The sequence below is a fragment of the Prinia subflava genome, chromosome 3, assembly GCF_021018805.1.
Source record: "Prinia subflava isolate CZ2003 ecotype Zambia chromosome 3, Cam_Psub_1.2, whole genome shotgun sequence".
NCBI lineage: Eukaryota > Metazoa > Chordata > Aves > Passeriformes > Cisticolidae > Prinia > Prinia subflava.
The window spans coordinates 48,060,352-48,077,989 of record NC_086249.1 but is presented as its reverse complement, the minus strand read 5'-3'; the positions used below and the strand labels follow the sequence as shown (position 1 = coordinate 48,077,989).

Genomic DNA, 17,638 nt, shown 5'->3' with positions numbered 1-17,638 from the left:
AAAGGAGGAAAAAAAAAAAAAAAAAAGAAAAAAAAAAAAAAAAGAGAGCCTGGATATTCTGGATATTTATCCCACAGGCAAAGCAACCATAAAAAAGCCTTGGATAAATTTACCCTGATTTCTGTTCTGGAGATAACTAACCTGCTTCAGCTGAAACTTTCTCTTAGAAAGAACTAACAGCCTGAAGTCAATACCCAGGATGGAAAGTTTCAGCTTATAACACTTAATACATGCTTAAGAATAAGCTCCTGTAGACAGACATCTATCCAGTGTAAGTATTGTTATTACAGGACATAGTGACCCCAGAATGCCTTTTCCCAACAGTGCCTGCTGTCTCTGCCTCCACTACCTTTTCTGGCTCTCTGCTGCCCCTTCCCAGCCCGGCTCTCCCAAGGCAAAACTTAGATTGCCACCCACACAACCCAACCTGACACCAATTTCTCACTCTGACTGTTTTATCTGGGGTAAGATAGCACAGCAAACCAGATTCGGGGGAGTCACTAATCCAGAACCCTCGATCCAAGCTACAGCTCTCCTATGTACACTTGAGATTCTATATATTTTGTACTTTTTACTGTTCTTATCTCCTGTGGGTCTACCACAGGTTTTTTGACTGGTTAACAGCTTTGTCCCCAAGCTGAGCACACAATCTCCAGTCATTAGTGAGCTGCATTTGGATGTGGTGTATCGTCCTCTTTGCAATGCTAGGGCTGTCTTGCACAAGCCTCCCTCACTCTTTTGATGGACTGCAGACAGCTTGCTCATTAGTTTAGTATCTAATTGCATATCAGTCACACTCTCAAGCTTCTCATTACTTCACTTACACAGCTACAGTAATTAGATTTCACATTTCTTTACACTCTCGTGGCATTGTTTTAGCCTACTGAGGAGGCACTCATATATAATACACATATATTATAAATTATCTCCTGTAATTATCATATTCATTATAATATATAACACATGCATATACATACATAATGTTGCTGAGGCAAACTCAAACCTCTTCAGTTCTAAATGTTCAGGATGCTCCAAGAGCATCTCCAACTGCTTGTTTGTTAGTTTTAACTTCAGCGAGGCTTCACCCATCTGTGACCCTTTGCTTACAAACTGTGCCTGATTGCATCATTTCCTACTTTTCCCCCACCACCTTGTACCTCTATGGAAAAACAAAGCCTTCAGATCTGCTCACTGCAGAGATGCAAATTCTTTTAGGCAGAAAAACGAATTTGATGTTTAGTACAGCAGCAAACAGAAAAGTCTCTTAAGCCTCCAGCTCTTATCTTTTGGGATAACATAGATTTTATGCCTCATTTTTGGTCTAATTTGATGCATTTCTTTAGCACCTACTCTCTAAGCCTCCAGCTTTTATGTGAAATCATTCCATACATTTATTATGGCACTTAAGAAGCGATAACAATTTATTTAAGTTTTCAGAACAGAATTCTGCAGACTTTGGGGGCAGATCATTTTTTCCTGGGGATTGTGTGTGAAATATGTGATGGTATCTGTATTTCCAGATGCAAAAACCACAGACACAGAGTAGCAATATGTGCCTCTTTTTAAAATGAGTTCAACAAGTGAAGGCACCAAATGGCTAAACTTCAAAAGGCAAACAGGTAATTCCCCACAAATTGTAAAAGGGCTATATCTTCATCAAATATGTCTGCAGAAGTAAACTAAGTAGAGCCAACGTAAGGAGCACTTTATTCAGTGTTGTAGATGTAGCCACAGACACTGCAGTGTTTCCAAATCATCTCCTTATCCTGCTGTGATGTACATTTACAGGTGCAGGAGGGACAGGTGACATTTGGAGACTGACTGGCTAACTCTTAAAGATGGGCAAGCATGCCCTTCAGGGCTGTGGAACACATACGTCCTTCAGCCACAAAAACAGCTCTACTCCTCTCCGCTCTGTCACCAGCTCCACTCCCAGGTCACATCACCCCGGGCCAACATTCTGCCTCCTCAGCCAGACCCCTTCGGTGAAGCGTGTGTGGAGAATGAGCAAATGCCACGCATGAAAGATGAACAGTGAGTACAGGAAGGTTTCATGGATCTGGAGGTGCTGCAGAGGTCAAAGAATGGCAGATATGGTAAAAAAGAAAGTCTATCAGTGGCCTCGAAAAGCAGTCTGGTCTAATCCTGAGCAACATCCCAAACTCATGAAATGCAGCAGAATGCAGTAGCAGAAAACCTTAAAGCAAAAATCCTGGATGAAACACTCAAGAGCACCCAAATGATTTAAGAACCAGATTTGCCAAGCTTCTGAAAAGTTTGCTTCTCATCAACTCAGTAGGAATATCCAAAGCCTTTCCATCTCTCCTGTAATAGGATGTGTTTGCTCTTCATCCTCCACTGTACAGCTTTGTGCTGTTTTCCTGCCCTGCTCTGCCTGGAGCTGGCCACATGTCAGGCAGCAACACCCTGGCAGACATCAAAGATAAAATCCATCACCCAACGCATTAAGGGTGAGGGCAGAGAGTGGCATTTAACGCTGAGCCCTCCTGCATGTTGGAAAGGAAGATGATCCCGAAACCAGGATGAAGGAGAGCAGCCTGATGGCACTCACCACCACTCCCCCCACATCCTTCAGCTGCGGGGTGCTCCTCACTGTGCCAAAATCAAACCCGGTGCTGGGCAGACTCCCAGCCCTGGAAGCGGCCGGCTGAGGAGGGAGGATGCTCGCAGTGTGCTCCTGCCCTGGCAGGCGGCCAAGTGTGGCAGCCGCCTGCGTCTGAGCTCTTCCCCTGCTCTCACAGCCTCTTCAACAGAAGTGACACGAGGCACACTCTTGCTCACAGCCTGCTGCTGCTCAGGAGCTTGGGAGAAGAAGAGACTTAGTCCTTCACAGCTGGGGGCTCTGACTTTGCAAGCTGAGGCATGATTAAGATGGAGGACAAGGGGGGAAGCAGGGGGGAGAAGGAGAGGCGAGATGGAGGAAGGGACTCATGGCACATGTCTGAGTCCCTGATTCTCTGTCGCGTTCTTCCCCCGTGCTGCCTCTCACTGTAATCCTCCGGGAAACAACCGGGAGCAGACCAGGGCTGGAACCTGCAAGCCCCCTCAGCCTGGGAATTAGAAGCTGTGGCACTGTGCCCAAGCCCATTAACCCCGCTGCGATACTGGGCTAATTAGCTCCAGCATGGCATCACGCTAATGCAACTTCTCAGCTTCCAGGGCCTCGATGAGGATTGCTTCCCAATGTCCCTCCTGTGCCGCAGATGTATCAGCAGAGGGGGTGCAAAATCACACGTGCTGGGTAATACTGAAAACATATAGACAGCAGAGAAATGGGAAGGCTATTTTTATGGGCATAGTAAAAATATATTGGCATGTATGTGACTATCCCTGTGCTTGTATAAGCATATGATCTGACTGGGAAGGGCTTCCGAAACCATAGGAAGGGGCAGAGCCAAAAGAGTGACAGGGCCATACTTGTTTAGTGTGGCGCTGGGTAGGGGACACTGGCTGGGCAGGGGCAGCAGAAGGACATTTAGAAAGGGACTTTGCACACCAAATAGCCAGGGAGCTGTTTCTCAGAGAAATCAGTGGAGCCCATCACAACCATCACACGTAAGTATTCGCAGAGGACTGTACATCTTTCTGGGAGCTAAGAGGTGTATTTCTTCCACCCATTCATCATTTGTAAGAGTCTAAAATTCCAAACAGTCCTTCAAGGAGGAGAGTGTGAACGAGACCCAGGAGGAAACAAGGAGCTGCTGGAGGAAAGCCAAATATATCAGTCCGGACACCTTCAAAGTGCTGTGAAAGACATCCCTGCCAGGCATGTAGCAGCAGCTGTGGAGCAGGAGCACCAATTCTCAACAGCCAGCAAGAGAAGCTGTGCAACCCCCTTCTTTAACATCCTGGTGATCAGATCAGACTTCAAGCTATGGAGAAGGTAAGCATTTCTCCTAAAGGTCCAGACTGGGGACAGACATGAATAACTACTCTGCTACCTGCACTCCCAAAAACCAAAGGCACCAAGGCAAAATAGCCAGAAGGGATGTGCACAATAAAGGTAGTTACTTCTAAGGGCAAGTCTGATCTCCTAAGAGTCCTTGTAGTGGGCAAACAGCAGGACTTGGGCTGTCACCTGTCCAATGCATCTACAGTCTGTAGACATGAGGGGTTGAACTTGGGAGAGCCTCAAGCCCTCAGTCAAGCTAAAATATGTCCAACTTCCACAGCATTCAATGACAATTTAATACCTAAATATCCCAGACCTTGGTGGGGGCTGAGCCTTGCTCCAGATGAGACAGTTAAGAACTGAACATAAGAACCTGTCTCCTGGTTAACAGCTTAAAAGCCTCATTTATCTCTTCTGCAGCAGAAAACATAAAGGGCTGGTAAAGAGAGCTGGAAAAAGGGCAGGTGGTGGGAGGGTGGGTAGAAGAGTAGAAAAGGAAAGAGACACCAAGGAACAAGGTTATGTGGGAACATAAGCTCAGTTAGGAGGTTAAACCTCCTATTCAGATACCTTGAAGGCAAGACAGACCAGGAAACACCCCCAAAAAACCTGCAGTAGACCCCAGCTGAGGACAACATGGGGAGACCCTTAGGAATGCGCTGCCCCAAGGATACCTCCAGGCAGCTCGCACGAGGCCCACGCTGTGTGGAGAATGCAGAAAACTGGTCTTTTGTTTCATGCCCCTTTGTTTTAACCTCTTGAATCAAAGACCCCAGCTGCTACTCCGGGAGAGGCTAGAAATTAATCCAATTAAAAAATAAATTCCCTGTGGAATCAAAACTGCTTGCCGGGTGGGGGGTATGGGCATACAGTTTCTTTCTTCTGCAAAACAAACTCCTTCTTCTAACCCACATTTCACAGAGGGGAGACACAGGCAGGGAAGCATTTGAAGCAAATAAACACATGATCAGGATGATTTATAACCCTGGTACCAGGTAACCACGGGAAGGTTTGGAGCGTGTCTTCCACAGCCCGCATGGCCAGAGACAGAAGGACAATGCCGCATGCTACCCTCCAACACAAACAGGCAGAGAGCAACAAAACCCTTCGCCGCTTCGTTCCACTCCTTTGTTTTCCAGGGTTTTGGTCAGCCCAGCCTTGTGGAGCTTGACAGGTTAACCCACACTTCCTTAGTTTCAGCAGAAATGATTAAACAGGGGGGATTGTTTAGGGCCTGAAGCAGAAGGAATTCCTTTGTTTTTGTAGATCACTCCAAGGCAGCCAAGCTGTGGGGATGCCCAAGAAGGAAAAGCAGGGCCAGCAAAAGCTCATGGAGATGAGCTTCCAGGAAGGGAGGGCCATGCCACTGCTCTGCAGGCTAAGAGACAAGATGGGGGAACATGTTGCACCTCAACTTCATATCTGGAGAGAGTGAAACAGACCCTCTGGTATGTGGGTGAGCAGGACCAGCTGGAGACCATGCCCAGGTAGCCTGGCTTCTCCTGAGAGGCAGTCATACCACCCTAAGGTTTGTGCTACAGGGGGATCCCACCCCACCACCCCCAGGGTGTGCACTCACCATAGAGCTTATGCTGAGAGGGCCAAAGAGGGGTGCTTTCAATAGCCAAGGCTTGATGCCCTTAAGATCTCCTGGAAACAGGGAAGTACATATACTGTGCAACAGGGAAGCACACTGTCTCGTGCTTGCATGAAGCTGCACCCACTCCCTCAAGGTACATATGCTCCTGAGATACCAGATGGGAATTAATGGGAGCCTTACCTTCTCTCATACCTCTAAAATGTAGGACCTTCAAGCTTATCTCCATAAACAGAGATCCCAGGCACCTGTTGAGAGGAGGGAAGTCTTACCCTGTTGCTCTGGGAACCCTTGACACCTTGAGACATATGTGAAGCTATTGTGCTGTAAGTGATGGGAAAAAGCAGTTAAGTGTCATTGCTCAGCTGGAGCAGTGAAGAACAGAATGAGATCCTGGGGTTTTGCCACCCCTTGTAGGGCAACAACTACCTAGGGACAGGGAAAAGCACCCACAGACTTTATTTCCAAGGGCTGAATCAGGGGAAAAAAGAAGTTTAAAGCTAAAGAAGAGAAACCTGGAGTGATTTGCTGGCAATTACTTTCTTGACTGATACTGGCAACAGGCTGGTGATCTAGGAGTGCTCCCCCTCCTTGGATGCAACACGTTACCCAAGAACCCAGGTTCACAGAGCTGTGTGGGGCAGCCTTGCTTTTTGGTTTGCCTGGCACCCATCTCTCGGAGCAGCTTTGATTTCTGTGTCTGAAGAGGTACAGAAAGGAGCTTGGCAGCAGTGATCAGACCTCTGGACACCACAAAACACCTCCTTCTTTGCACGCTCTGAGTCTCCGCAACAACACTAAGTGCAAGAGAGCTGGTAAATTATTAAAACAACCTTGCAACAGCTCCAGAGAAACCACCAGTGCCTCAGATTCAAAGGAAAGGCTGTGGTGCGAGAATCCCCATTAGTAACAATACGCACAGTTTGCAAGAACATATGTCCCCACATGGAGCAATCAACCAATCTGGGCTGTTTAACCACAATATTTCAAAGAAGTGCTTTTAATGCAGCTGATCCGTATGTTTATTTTGAGCTGTAAAACAGGATTCTTCACTAGCTTTCAGAATATTTCTGTGGTGGACTCTATTGGGGAGAAGGCAGAAACTGATACATTGGGGATTTTTTAAAACTCAAAGTCACAACAGCAGGAAAAGAATAACCCAAGCAGGCAGAAAGTGTATTTGAACTCTAAAACAAAATACACATACAAAAAAAAAAAATAGAAAAAGCATGAAGAGCAAGATCCCACTGTGTCCCTCTTAAAAATGGGTTTGGAGAGAAAGCATGAGTGAGAGCAGGACCGGGTGGATGGAAAAGGAGAAGGATTTCCAAACCTCCCCTTCTGATTCAGATACTTGAGCACACATTGAAAATACAGCCCTTTTCACCCTTTTCTCCTGCAAAGTGCGTGGGAGGTGAACACAGGTCCTGGTTTATCGATTGATTGGCTTTTTTGTAAAGAATAAGAGCTCCTCGTGGAATAGCCATGCCTTTGCAGGGAGGGGGAGGTGGGGGAAAGGTCTGGTCTCTTTCCCTGCTCGATCTAATCCTAATTAAAAATAAATTACATGCTGTATGGAACTTGAAATGGCAAAGATAATCCTGTTACACACGAGGGGCCGCCCCGCTGCCCGCTGCCCGCTCCCGACCAGCGGCCCCGTTCCCAGGCAGCCCGGTGCCAGTCGCTACACCCCGGACCTCTGCCCGGTGCGGACCCCGGCCCGGCTCTGGGCGGCCCGGCCCGAACGCTCCCCGCCTCGCCGGGCGGCCGCCCGCGGAGCTCCCGCGGGCAGGAGAAAAGAGCTCGGCGGAGGGTTTGTTCGTATGGAAACCGCGCGTTCGGAGAGCTTTTGTTGGCGGCGGAGCGTGCCCCCCTCCCCGCGCCCCCGCAGCCAGGGCCGAGGCGCGATTTAAATCCCATTTCCATAAGCCGGCGCTGCGGGCAGCCCGCCGCCCCCCGCTCGCGTGCCGCCCGCGCAGCGCCCTGCGCACCCCGCACGGAGCCGGGATGGAGCCCCGGGATGGAGCCCCGGGATGGAGCTCAGGATGGAGCTCGGGATGGAGCCCCGGGATGGAGCCCCGGGATGGAGCCCCGGGATGGAGCTCAGGATGGAGCTCGGGATGGAGCCCCGGGATGGAGCCCCGGGATGGAGCTCGGGATGGAGCTCGGGATGGAGCCCCGGGGTGCTGCAGCGCTCCGTGCGCAGCGCCCAGCGCTTCTATCCCAGGCTTTCTAAGGAAACCGGCGGGGTCGGACCGGACCGCATTCTGTTTGTCACCCTCTGCCTTTAAAATTCATCTCTAGAGTTCCCTGAGACAGGAGAGGAGAGGAGAGAGGAGAGAGGAGAGAGGAGAGAGGAGAGAGGAGAGAGGAGAGAGGAGAGAGCAAGGGCATGAGGTTTCCCAGAGAAGCCGTTGCTCCTCAGGACCCCCATCTTCCTCCCCCATCAGGTCTTCTCCCTGCGGGCCAGGGCCGGCAGCCGCTCTCCCCACGGCTGCTGAGGCACTGCGGGGCTGGGAGGCTGCAGCGGGCTCCTCGCAGGGCCTCGGTGCCTTGCGGGGCAGATGGTTTCGTTCCCCCCGGTTCGTGCCAGGTTTCAGCCTCATGCTGTTATTTTGTTCTTCTGGAACGAGACTGGTGTTGCTTCCCAGAGAGGCCCTATTAGGACAAAAAGAAAATCCTGTGAATAGGCGTAACAGGGCACCAGGAGGGATAGGTCTTAAATGTATTTTAATATGAGCAGGGCATTGTGTGTAATTCAGCGCTCATCATCGTTTAGTCAAAGAGTTATGGCAGTGATTGGGAATGAATAGAGGGACATAATGGATACATGTGGCGTTTGCTCATTATATTCAACTTAGTCCAACTCCTCTGTGGAAACTGTTCAACTTTCTCTCCCTTCAGCCTGTCATAGTGAAATAATACAGACATTGGTTCCTCGAATGGGATAGCCTGCCATGCTATTATATTTCTACAGCTAACGAGGGCTTCATAAGCCTTTGATACAGCCTGATCTTTGAAACCTTTCCAAATCTCCTCAAGCTTATGCTAAATCCTATTTGGAACTTTTTTTTTCTTTTTTTCCTCCTCGCCTGCTAGTGCCCCAGGCTTAAGAAACCCGGGCGGTGACATGCATACTAAAGCATGCGGGGACACCTCCTGAAAGGCGACTTACGGCGCTGATCACAGGCTCTCACGCGAGTGACACACCACTCCGGGCGCAGCTGAATGCCGCTCCCGCCGCCCCCCGCACCCCGCTAATGCGCGCCCGCCCCGCGCCCCTGCCCGCGCCGCACGCCGCGACACAGCGCGACATGCCACGGCACGGCACGGCATGCCACGGCACGGCATGCCACGGCACGGCATGTCACGGCACGGCATGCCACGGCACGCACGGCACCTGTCCCGACTTGTTGGCAGCATTAACAAACCCCACCGCGCACTGCGCTCCGTGATCCCCGCGCCAGCTCCGCTGCCGCGCCTCCGGAGAGAGGAAAGAGACGGGAGGGGAGGAAAGGAGGGGGGAAGGAAATAAATAAATGGGGGAAAAGAAATAGCGACGGGGCGGGGGAAGGGGCGGGGGGGAGGGGGGGGGAGGAAAAAAAGAAAAGAAAACCGCCAGACCCCGCAGAGTTAAAGAAAACAAAGGCGAGCGCTCCGCGACCCCGCTCCCGGCCCGGCCCGGGGAGCGCCGGGGGCCGCCCGCCGCCCGCGCCGCGCCGCCTCCCATTGGCTCCGCCGCCCGCTCATTTGCATAGCGCCGTCTATGAAAGGCGGCGCGGCGGCGCGGGGGCCGCAGACGGTGGCCGAGCCATCTCGGAGTGTCCCGCCCGGCCCCGCGCACATCCCGCCCGCACCGCGCCGTGCCGTCGGGCTGAGCCCCGCGCCGCTGCCATGAGCCCCCTGCGGCTGCTGGCCGCCGCCTGCCTGCTGGCCCTGTCCCGCTGCAAGACGGTGAGGTATCGCACCGACGAGGAGGGCGCGCCGGGCACGGTGATCGGTACTCTGGCCGACGAGATGCCGGTGAAGGCGCCGGGCGAGATGAGCTTTCGCCTGATGCGGCAGTTCAGCAACAGTTCGCTGGTGCGGGTGCGGGAGGAGGACGGGCAGCTGAGCATCGGTGAAGCGGGGCTGGACCGGGAGCGGCTGTGCGGCCAAGCCCCCCAGTGTGTCCTGGCCTTCGACGTGGTGAGCTGCTGGCGGGAGCGCTACCGCCTGGTGCACGTGGAGCTGGAGGTGCGTGACATCAATGACAATGCACCGCGCTTCCCCCATGCCCAGATGGCGCTGGAGGTGTCGGAGAGTGCTGCACCTGGCACTCGCCTCCCACTGGAGGTGGCTGTGGATGAGGACGTGGGCTCCAACTCCATCCAGAGCTTCCAGGTCTCCCTCAACAGCCACTTCGGTGTGGAGGCACAGACACGGGCAGATGGGGCACGCTGTGCTGACCTGGTGCTGCTCCAGGAACTGGACCGCGAGCGCCAGCCCTCCTACACCTTGGAGCTGGTAGCCAAGGATGGTGGCAGCCCAGCACGCTCAGGCACGGCCACTGTGCATGTCCGCGTCCTCGACGCCAATGACAACAGTCCAACCTTTGCCCAGAGCTCAGTCACGGTGGAGTTGCCCGAGGATGCACCGCCCGGCTCCCTGCTGCTCGATCTGGATGCCGCTGACCCTGATGAGGGCCCCAATGGTGAGGTGGTCTATGCCTTCAGCAGCCAGGTGCCCCCTGAGGCGCGGCGGCTCTTCCGCCTCGACCCGCGCTCAGGCCACCTCACATTGGAGGCTGCCGTGGACTACGAGCGCACCCGCACCTACGAGCTGGACGTGCGTGCCCAGGACCGCGGTGCCAGCCCCCGTGCTGCCACCTGCACCGTCGTCGTGCGCCTCACCGACGTCAACGACAACGCTCCGCGCATCAGCATCAGCGCCCTCCGTGGCGCTGCCAGTGCTGCCGGCGTGGCCTACGTCAGCGAGGCGGCAGCCAGCGAGAGCTTCGTGGCCCTCGTCAGCGCCACAGACCGCGACTCGGGTGCCAACGGGCAGGTGCGCTGCAGCCTCCGTGGCCACGACCACTTCGCCCTGCAGCGAGCCTATGAGGACAGCTACATGATCGTCACCACGGCGGCGCTGGACCGCGAGCGCATCCCTGAGTACAACCTCACCGTGGTGGCTGAGGACCTGGGCTCGCCGCCCTTCAAGACTGTCCGCCAGTACACAGTGCGCGTGAGCGATGAGAATGACAACGCGCCGCTCTTCGCCAAGCCCCTCTACGAGGTGGCCGTACCTGAGAACAACCCCCCGGGCGCCTACATCACCACAGTGGTGGCTCGTGACCCTGATCTTGGCCACAATGGTAAGGTCACCTACCGGCTCCTGGAGACACAGGTCATGGGGGCCCCCATCTCTACCTATGTCTCAGTGGACCCCGCCACCGGGGCCATCTATGCCCTCAGGACATTCAACTATGAGATCCTCAAGCAGTTGGACCTGAGGATCCAGGCCACTGATGGTGGCTCCCCGCAGCTCTCCAGCAGCACTGTTGTCAAAGTGAGAATGGTGGACCAGAATGACAACCCTCCTGTCATCATCCACCCAGTGCTCACCAACGGGACTGTGGAAATTGGTGTGTCCAGCAAGACCTCCCGTGACTCCCTGGTGGCCCAAATCAAAGCTCGAGATGCAGATGATGGGGCCAATGCCGAGCTCACCTTTGCCTTCCTGGAAGAGTCCCAGCAGGACCTTTTCACCATCAACCCAAGTACTGGGGACATTGTGCTGAGGGGTGACCTCTCTGAAGAGCTGGGACAGCTATTCAAGGTCATCCTCACTGTGACAGACAATGGCAGACCTCCCCTGGCCACAACTGCCACAGTCAACTTCCTGGTAACCGCCACTGCTCCATCCAGTATCCAAGACATAGCCAAGCCCAGCTCCTGGGAAGGAAAGGCTTTGCAGTGGGACATCCCTCTGATCGTGATCATTGTCCTGGCAGGCAGCTGCACCCTCCTCCTGGTGGCTATAATCACCATCGCCACCACCTGCAACAGGCGCAAGAAGGGGAACAACATCAAAAACAACACTGCCTTGAAGGACCAAATAGACATCTCCCACCTGGAGAAGGGCCATCAGGAGGAGGGCAGCCAGAGGGGGAACATGTTTGAGGTACGAACCTTTCCCAGCAAAACCTCTTTCACCAGCCCTGACCCCTCTCCAGCTGCTGAAGAGATCTCCACCACTGAGAGCGGCAGTGACAGCACTTGCCTCTACGAGGGTCAGAAGAGGCTGAGGGGACAGAGTGGAGAGGTAAGGTCCCACCACAGGGAAGTGGGGCAAATGGTGGGGGGTGTCTTGGAGGATATGAATTGCAGAGGTGCAGTTAATGCTGGTTTACCTTTCACCACTTCCCTCTCTCATGTCTCCTTTGGTTTTCCTCCCCACCAGCAGGGTTTTGCTGCCACTCCGAGCTACAGCAAAGAGCCTGCTCCCCCCGTGGCCATTTGGAAGGGACACTCCTTCAACACCATCTCCGGCCGGGAGGCAGAGAAGTTCAGTGGCAAAGACAGCGGCAAAGGCGACAGTGATTTTAACGACAGTGACTCAGATATCAGCGGAGATGCCCTGAAGAAAGATCTCATCACGCACATGCAGAATGGTAAGGGCTCTGCCCCTGCTCCCCACTGGAGCTCAGACAGAAAGACGGGTGGATGGGGAGGTGGATGAAGGGACCCATCCATCGGGCACAGTGATGAGGCGGGGCAGCTGGAAGGGGAAGCCAGACACTCCGTGACACATACTGCCCTCTCCTCGTGGCAGGCTGTTAGATGTTGGTTCCTCTCTGCACAGAGAGCCCAGCACAAATTAGCATATGCTGGAAGTGCTGTAGGATTGGATTTTCTTCCCCAAAAAAGATTCCCCTAAAGTTAGAATTGAGAGAAGTGTCCCTAACAAAACAACATTACCTAACCAAGCACGGGTTTTTGTTGTGCAGTAAAGCATCACCTCCCCACTCCTACCGTCAGTGCAGTGAATCATCCTGTGACTGGTAACTCTGAGGACTGTGAACAGTGTGGATTTATTCCTGCAGTAATGACAGGTTTCTCCTCCCCTTTCTCTCTCTAGGACTGTGGGCATGCACTGCTGAATGCAAGATCCTGGGGCACTCCGACCGCTGCTGGAGCCCCTCCTGTGGCCGAGCCAACCCTCACCCCTCTCCACATCCTTCAGCATCCCTCTCCACCTTCTGCAAGAGCACGTCCTTGCCCAGGGATCCCCTTCGCAGGGACAACTTTTATCAAGCCCAGCTGCCCAAAACAGTCGGGCTTCAGAGCGTCTATGAGAAGGTGCTGCACAGGGACTTTGACCGGACGATCACGCTCCTCTCCCCACCGCGCCCTGCACGGCTCCCCGACCTTCAGGAGATCGGGGTGCCCCTCTTCCCAGCCCCCTCAGCTAGATACCTGGGCCCCCAGAGCGAGACGACTGAGAAGGCGTAGCCCGGCGTGCTCCCCCTCGAGTGCACCCCTCCCTGCGCACACAACTAGGTCACTCCCGAGAGCCTTTAAGTTATTGACCAGATCCAGTGTCGTATGTGTAAATATGCAAGATGTGCCTTAAAAATGAAGTTGTTTGGGAAAGATTTCCAATCAGATCAGTACTGTTTGATATTTGCAAACAAAAAAAAATTGTTTGTAGTTAATGTAATTTTTATGAAATGTGCAGTATTTAAATTTCTTTTCATGTTTTCTACATTGGGGTTTTTTCTTTTGCTTTTGGTTTACCCATGGCCTGCCATTTTTTGTAGTGTTTTTAACCTGTACATTGTGTAATGTAATGTTTGTACATAATGAAAATGTTATATTTTTATATAATAAATACTTAAAAATGGGAATTCTTGCCAAAGGAGCTGTCTGAAAGACACAGTAATAACAATTAATAATAATAATAATAATAATATCCTGAATATGTAGAATCTTGTAAGGGAAATTCCTCTTTCACGGTATAATAATAACCTAAGCAACCCAGTGTACTGAGAAGTTTGCCTTGCCAAATGTGACTTGTATTTCTTGAGTCTGTGGTCAACTTAAGTGTTATTTAATTGCCTTTGGTTCCTGTAATCTGTATCACTGATAAAACACTAATAAAGGTTTTGTGATGTTCAGAGGGTTCTGTTCATGGATTTTATGCTTCAGAGCATAGGGGTCTTCGCAGGTCAGCAAAAGTGTTTTGTGCTGGGAAATGCAGTGGGAAGGCGCTACTTTTAGCCTTGGCCATCGTTGGTCTCTGGCAATACCTCTGGAGGTTTAGCTCTAAGGCTTTTAATGCTGGATGGGAGGGAGGCTTGGGTGACAGAGCCAGCCTTTGCTTGTCACTGCCTGGTCTGAGCTCTCCCAGCTCAATCCTTCACGGGCAGTGTCATTTTAGTGAAGCAGGTGAAGCTCCGTTCATCAGTGGAGACGCTCGTGCTGTGCCGATGTCTCTGCATCAGCAGCCACCCGAGCACTTCGCTTTCTGTTCTGGCTGAGACATTCAGTCAGGCTCTATGGGTGTGTGCTCAAATGCTTACTCCTTGTTAAAGCAGCCTTACTAAAGGACAGTAGCTGGTGTTTGTGTACATATATTTACACATCAAGGGAAAGGTGCATAAAACAGGAATTTAAAATGTTGATTATATTGACATTTTCTATGAGATGTATTTCTCCCTGAAATGACTGTCCTGGAAAAAAATCGTACAGAGTTTTGAAATTCCTTCCGACTGGGGTTTCAAGCTAAAAGCAGATCTCAAATCCTTCTGCTGAAATCAGGTATAGAACAGCATTTAATGAAAAACACTGAAGCATGACTGTTTCTTCCTGTGTTCAAAAAAATGCTTACACCAGAAGTAACACTTCTACTGGAGTTTTATTATTTGATTGAAGTTTTCCAAAAGGGAGAACTTCCTCCTTATGTGGACTACATAACTTCACATTTTATACAAATCAATAATCAAAAAATCTGTACATGGTAAAGCTTTGGGGTTTTATCATGAATTTTTTAACTATTTATCTAATTAGTATGGTACATATATATAGATTATGACTCACCAAGGAAATAGAAAACCCTCTTAGATTCAAATGAAGCTCTATTTAGCTTTGTGTCTAAAATGTAACTAGAAAACATTATCTCACCTGTATGTCCCTTAACCAACAAAAATCCCCTTTCTCCCCCAACTTGCAGCTTTCTTAAGCCCATGTAGCAAGAGTGGCAGAACCCAATCAAGTTTTTATGCACATGGGGTCTGAGTTTCAGCTGGGGCTTCATAAAAGTCTCTGCGTGAAAATTTGTGGTGGGCAAAGAGTTCCATAGATTGTACTTCAAGGGAATTTAAATCAGGCTGATGCAAGACTCAGTTGGGAAGCTGTGTTTTTGTGATACGTTTCCCATGGTCAGGAAAACAGGTGAGCAATTCTGGTGATTCCTCTGAAGTCTGGTAGTAAAAATCATGATGCATCTAATGAACTCAGAGGGTCATTCTGGTTAAATTTAGAGTTGAAGTTGTGGCTGAAAGTTGGGTGCTGAGAAGGAAGGCTGGTAGCCTTCCTTCTGGCTTATCACCAGTGATGCAGAACAGCAACGCCTGCCTGGGAAGTAATTAGTCATAACTGAACTCTGGGAGGGAAAGGCTCTCTGTCAAAAAAAGCTGGACTGTCTGATAAGCTGGTTATTCCTCATCTAGTCCAAAAGCCTGGGTTACATACCCCAACAATTTCACAGCAGGTCCCTACGCTCCCCTAGCAGGGCCAACAGGAGGTAGCCACAGGTGAAGGATGGTTCATCGCAGTGGGTTTTGGCATCAAATTCGTGCTGTTTCCTGCAACAGAGCTTGTGCCCTTCTGTGAGTGCATTGATGGTCCTCACTGCCTGATCAGGAGTTTAGGCCACCCCAATGCAAGGCAGCCTTGAAATGGTAGGAAAATAAAGGAAATAAAGAAAATAAAGGAAAATAAACACTTGATCCTGTTCCCAAAACAGCTTTCAGCAGCAAGCAGCTACAGTCTCATTAGGGTTTGGGATCTGGTTGTTCTGGCATCTCACATGCTATAAAATGTGGGATTTTTGTATTAAATACCATCATTTCACAGGGACTCTGTGGTTAGTGGAAATACAGATTTCTGAGAGCTTCTGATCTTGGCCTGGCCATGCAATGGGGACTGTTCAGGTGCATCACTGAAGCTCCTCATCTCCCCTTTTCTTGTAAGGGCAAGGGGCAGCAGTCTAGACTCCTCTAACTTAGATGCCTAAAATTAGATGAGGGAAGTCTCCAAGCTCCATCAGATAAGAGCACACACCACCCAAGGTGCAGCTGTGTGCAGAGGGGAGCCCAAGGCTTACCTCCTGGGCTAAGTCCGTTGGATCAAACATTTGCTCCATTGATGTATTGCACTGTGTATGTCCTAGCTTTTTCTTTTAGTTTTTGATTATCATAACTGAGATTTTTGCTAACATATACTTCAGAAATTAATGAAGCAGTCCTATCACTTAAATTCCATTTATTTGCCAAGCATGGTGTCCCATCAACCCTATGTTGCATGATGAGACTGTATGGCCCCAGAACCTTTTGCTTACAAAGAACTACCTTCTCCTGTCTGCCTTTCCCTGGCTCAGAGGACAGAGGTGAGGAGAAGGTGCCAAGACAAAGGACAGGAGACAGCACTGCTTCACTGAGCTAGCATTAATTCTATGGCCCAAACTGGCTACAGCAGCAAGACATCACAAAAGGGCTGACACTGAGCTTGAGCCTGCTCCTGCTGAAATCTCTAGTAGTCATCTACAATAGAGCCAAGCACCCTCAACACCTTCCACAATCACTGGGGAGAAACAAGCACTTTCAGGACATGAAACACAGATCTGGGTAATTCCTACAGGCTCTTTTCCAGTTGCACCTTCACAGCCATTAAGGCATAGCTGCAATATTTCCTGAGTGCTCCACTGATATTCTGGGGACTATGGGCTTGCATCTGACACCCTGGAGACCTTGGGCAGGCCTCCAAATCTCTTTTAACTCACTCTCAATAATTAAAATTAATTTTCCGAAAGTCCAGTCTGTTTCACCCATGACAGCGATGGGTAAGTGATCTCTCTGTATCTATCTTGATCCATGAGGTTTTTCATCTGATTTTCCACCCCTGTTCTGCTGAGGACAGGGAGTGAGTGAGAAATGGGGAGGGGGTCTGACTGCTGACCAAGGTCTACCCACCACACACACCAAGGAGACAAGATCCCAGGGATGCCTTCTCTGGTGCTTCTGCCAAAAAATTAGTCAAATTCCCACCGACCTGCTCTTCTGTCCTGTGCCACTTGAATGCCTTCAAGGATGATTTATATATTGAGATGTGTGATGGAGTCAAACACCACTGAGGTGCCTGATTCTGGCTCCTTCACTGCATGCTGTAGGTGCAGGACTCCTCCTAAAACAGGGTGGCAGCACTTACGCTTGTAAGTGGACGTGGCTGTGATGTGACCTCTGGGGTGGGGGCTTAATCCTGTGTCCTCAACACATACAAGATGTGTTGAAAATGAGTCAGAAAATGCTGCCTGGACCAGACCCTGAAGGCAGAGAGACACCAGGTGGGGTTTAGTTGAATATTCAGACAGATGTGACTTCTGTGGCCAATGTGTAGGGTCTACATGAATGACAGGCATCTGCAGTCCTGTGACAGACAAGGAGGGCTGGTCAGGGGGGTCTAGGGGGGGCTGAGATCTCACAGTAGACACCTGCATTCTCTTTTCACAATTGCTCTCTAGTCTCCCATAACTGTGTTGACTACCTCACCATGGTATATGACAGCAGACTAAGCACCTGCCCTAAACACAGGCACAGACCTTGTGGATATAGAAATTCAGGTGAGTGCACTGTCACCTAAGGGTACGGTCCATCCTCTCCAGCTCCAGCTTCATTTTCCCCTGACTCCTTTGACAGCACCACACAGGAAAGTCATCTGCTCATGGACAGATGTACCAAAGTAGCAAAATCAGGTAGATTGCTGCACATTTAGCTCATCCAGCTGTCAAGCAAATGTTAGGAAGGGGACAGAGAGAGAAGAGGGCCCGAGGGCCTGGAAAGAAGATAGGACTGTGTTTTTGAGCAG

The 17,638-nt window shown here is 50.9% G+C and overlaps 1 protein-coding gene across 2 annotated transcripts; it reads left to right on the top strand.

The window, feature by feature from the left end:
- Positions 1–9,297: 9,297 nt before the first annotated feature.
- On the top strand, positions 9,298–13,650 carry PCDH8 (protocadherin 8). Of its 2 annotated transcripts, none has more exons than XM_063392191.1 (3): positions 9,298–11,816; positions 11,958–12,165; positions 12,633–13,650. In XM_063392191.1, exons 1-3 carry the CDS (start codon positions 9,405–9,407, stop codon positions 13,004–13,006), a joined length of 2,994 nt encoding a protein of 997 aa, XP_063248261.1. In that variant the 5' UTR covers positions 9,298–9,404; the 3' UTR covers positions 13,007–13,650. The 2 variants fall into 2 exon arrangements, with proteins under 2 accessions (XP_063248261.1, XP_063248259.1); XM_063392189.1 differs by having other exon boundaries at positions 11,955–12,165.
- Positions 13,651–17,638: the final 3,988 nt, after the last annotated feature.

Excerpts from the sequence above, each read along its gene's own strand:
- PCDH8 (XM_063392189.1), top strand. The coding sequence starts at position 9,405 with ATGAGCCCCCTGCGGCTGCTGGCCGCCGCCTGCCTGCTGGCCCTGTCC. Across the intron at positions 11,817-11,954 it reads TGAGGGGACAGAGTGGAGAG|CAGGGTTTTGCTGCCACTCC; the intron begins GTAAGGTCCCAC and ends CCTCCCCACCAG. Across the intron at positions 12,166-12,632 it reads CATCACGCACATGCAGAATG|GACTGTGGGCATGCACTGCT; the intron begins GTAAGGGCTCTG and ends TTCTCTCTCTAG.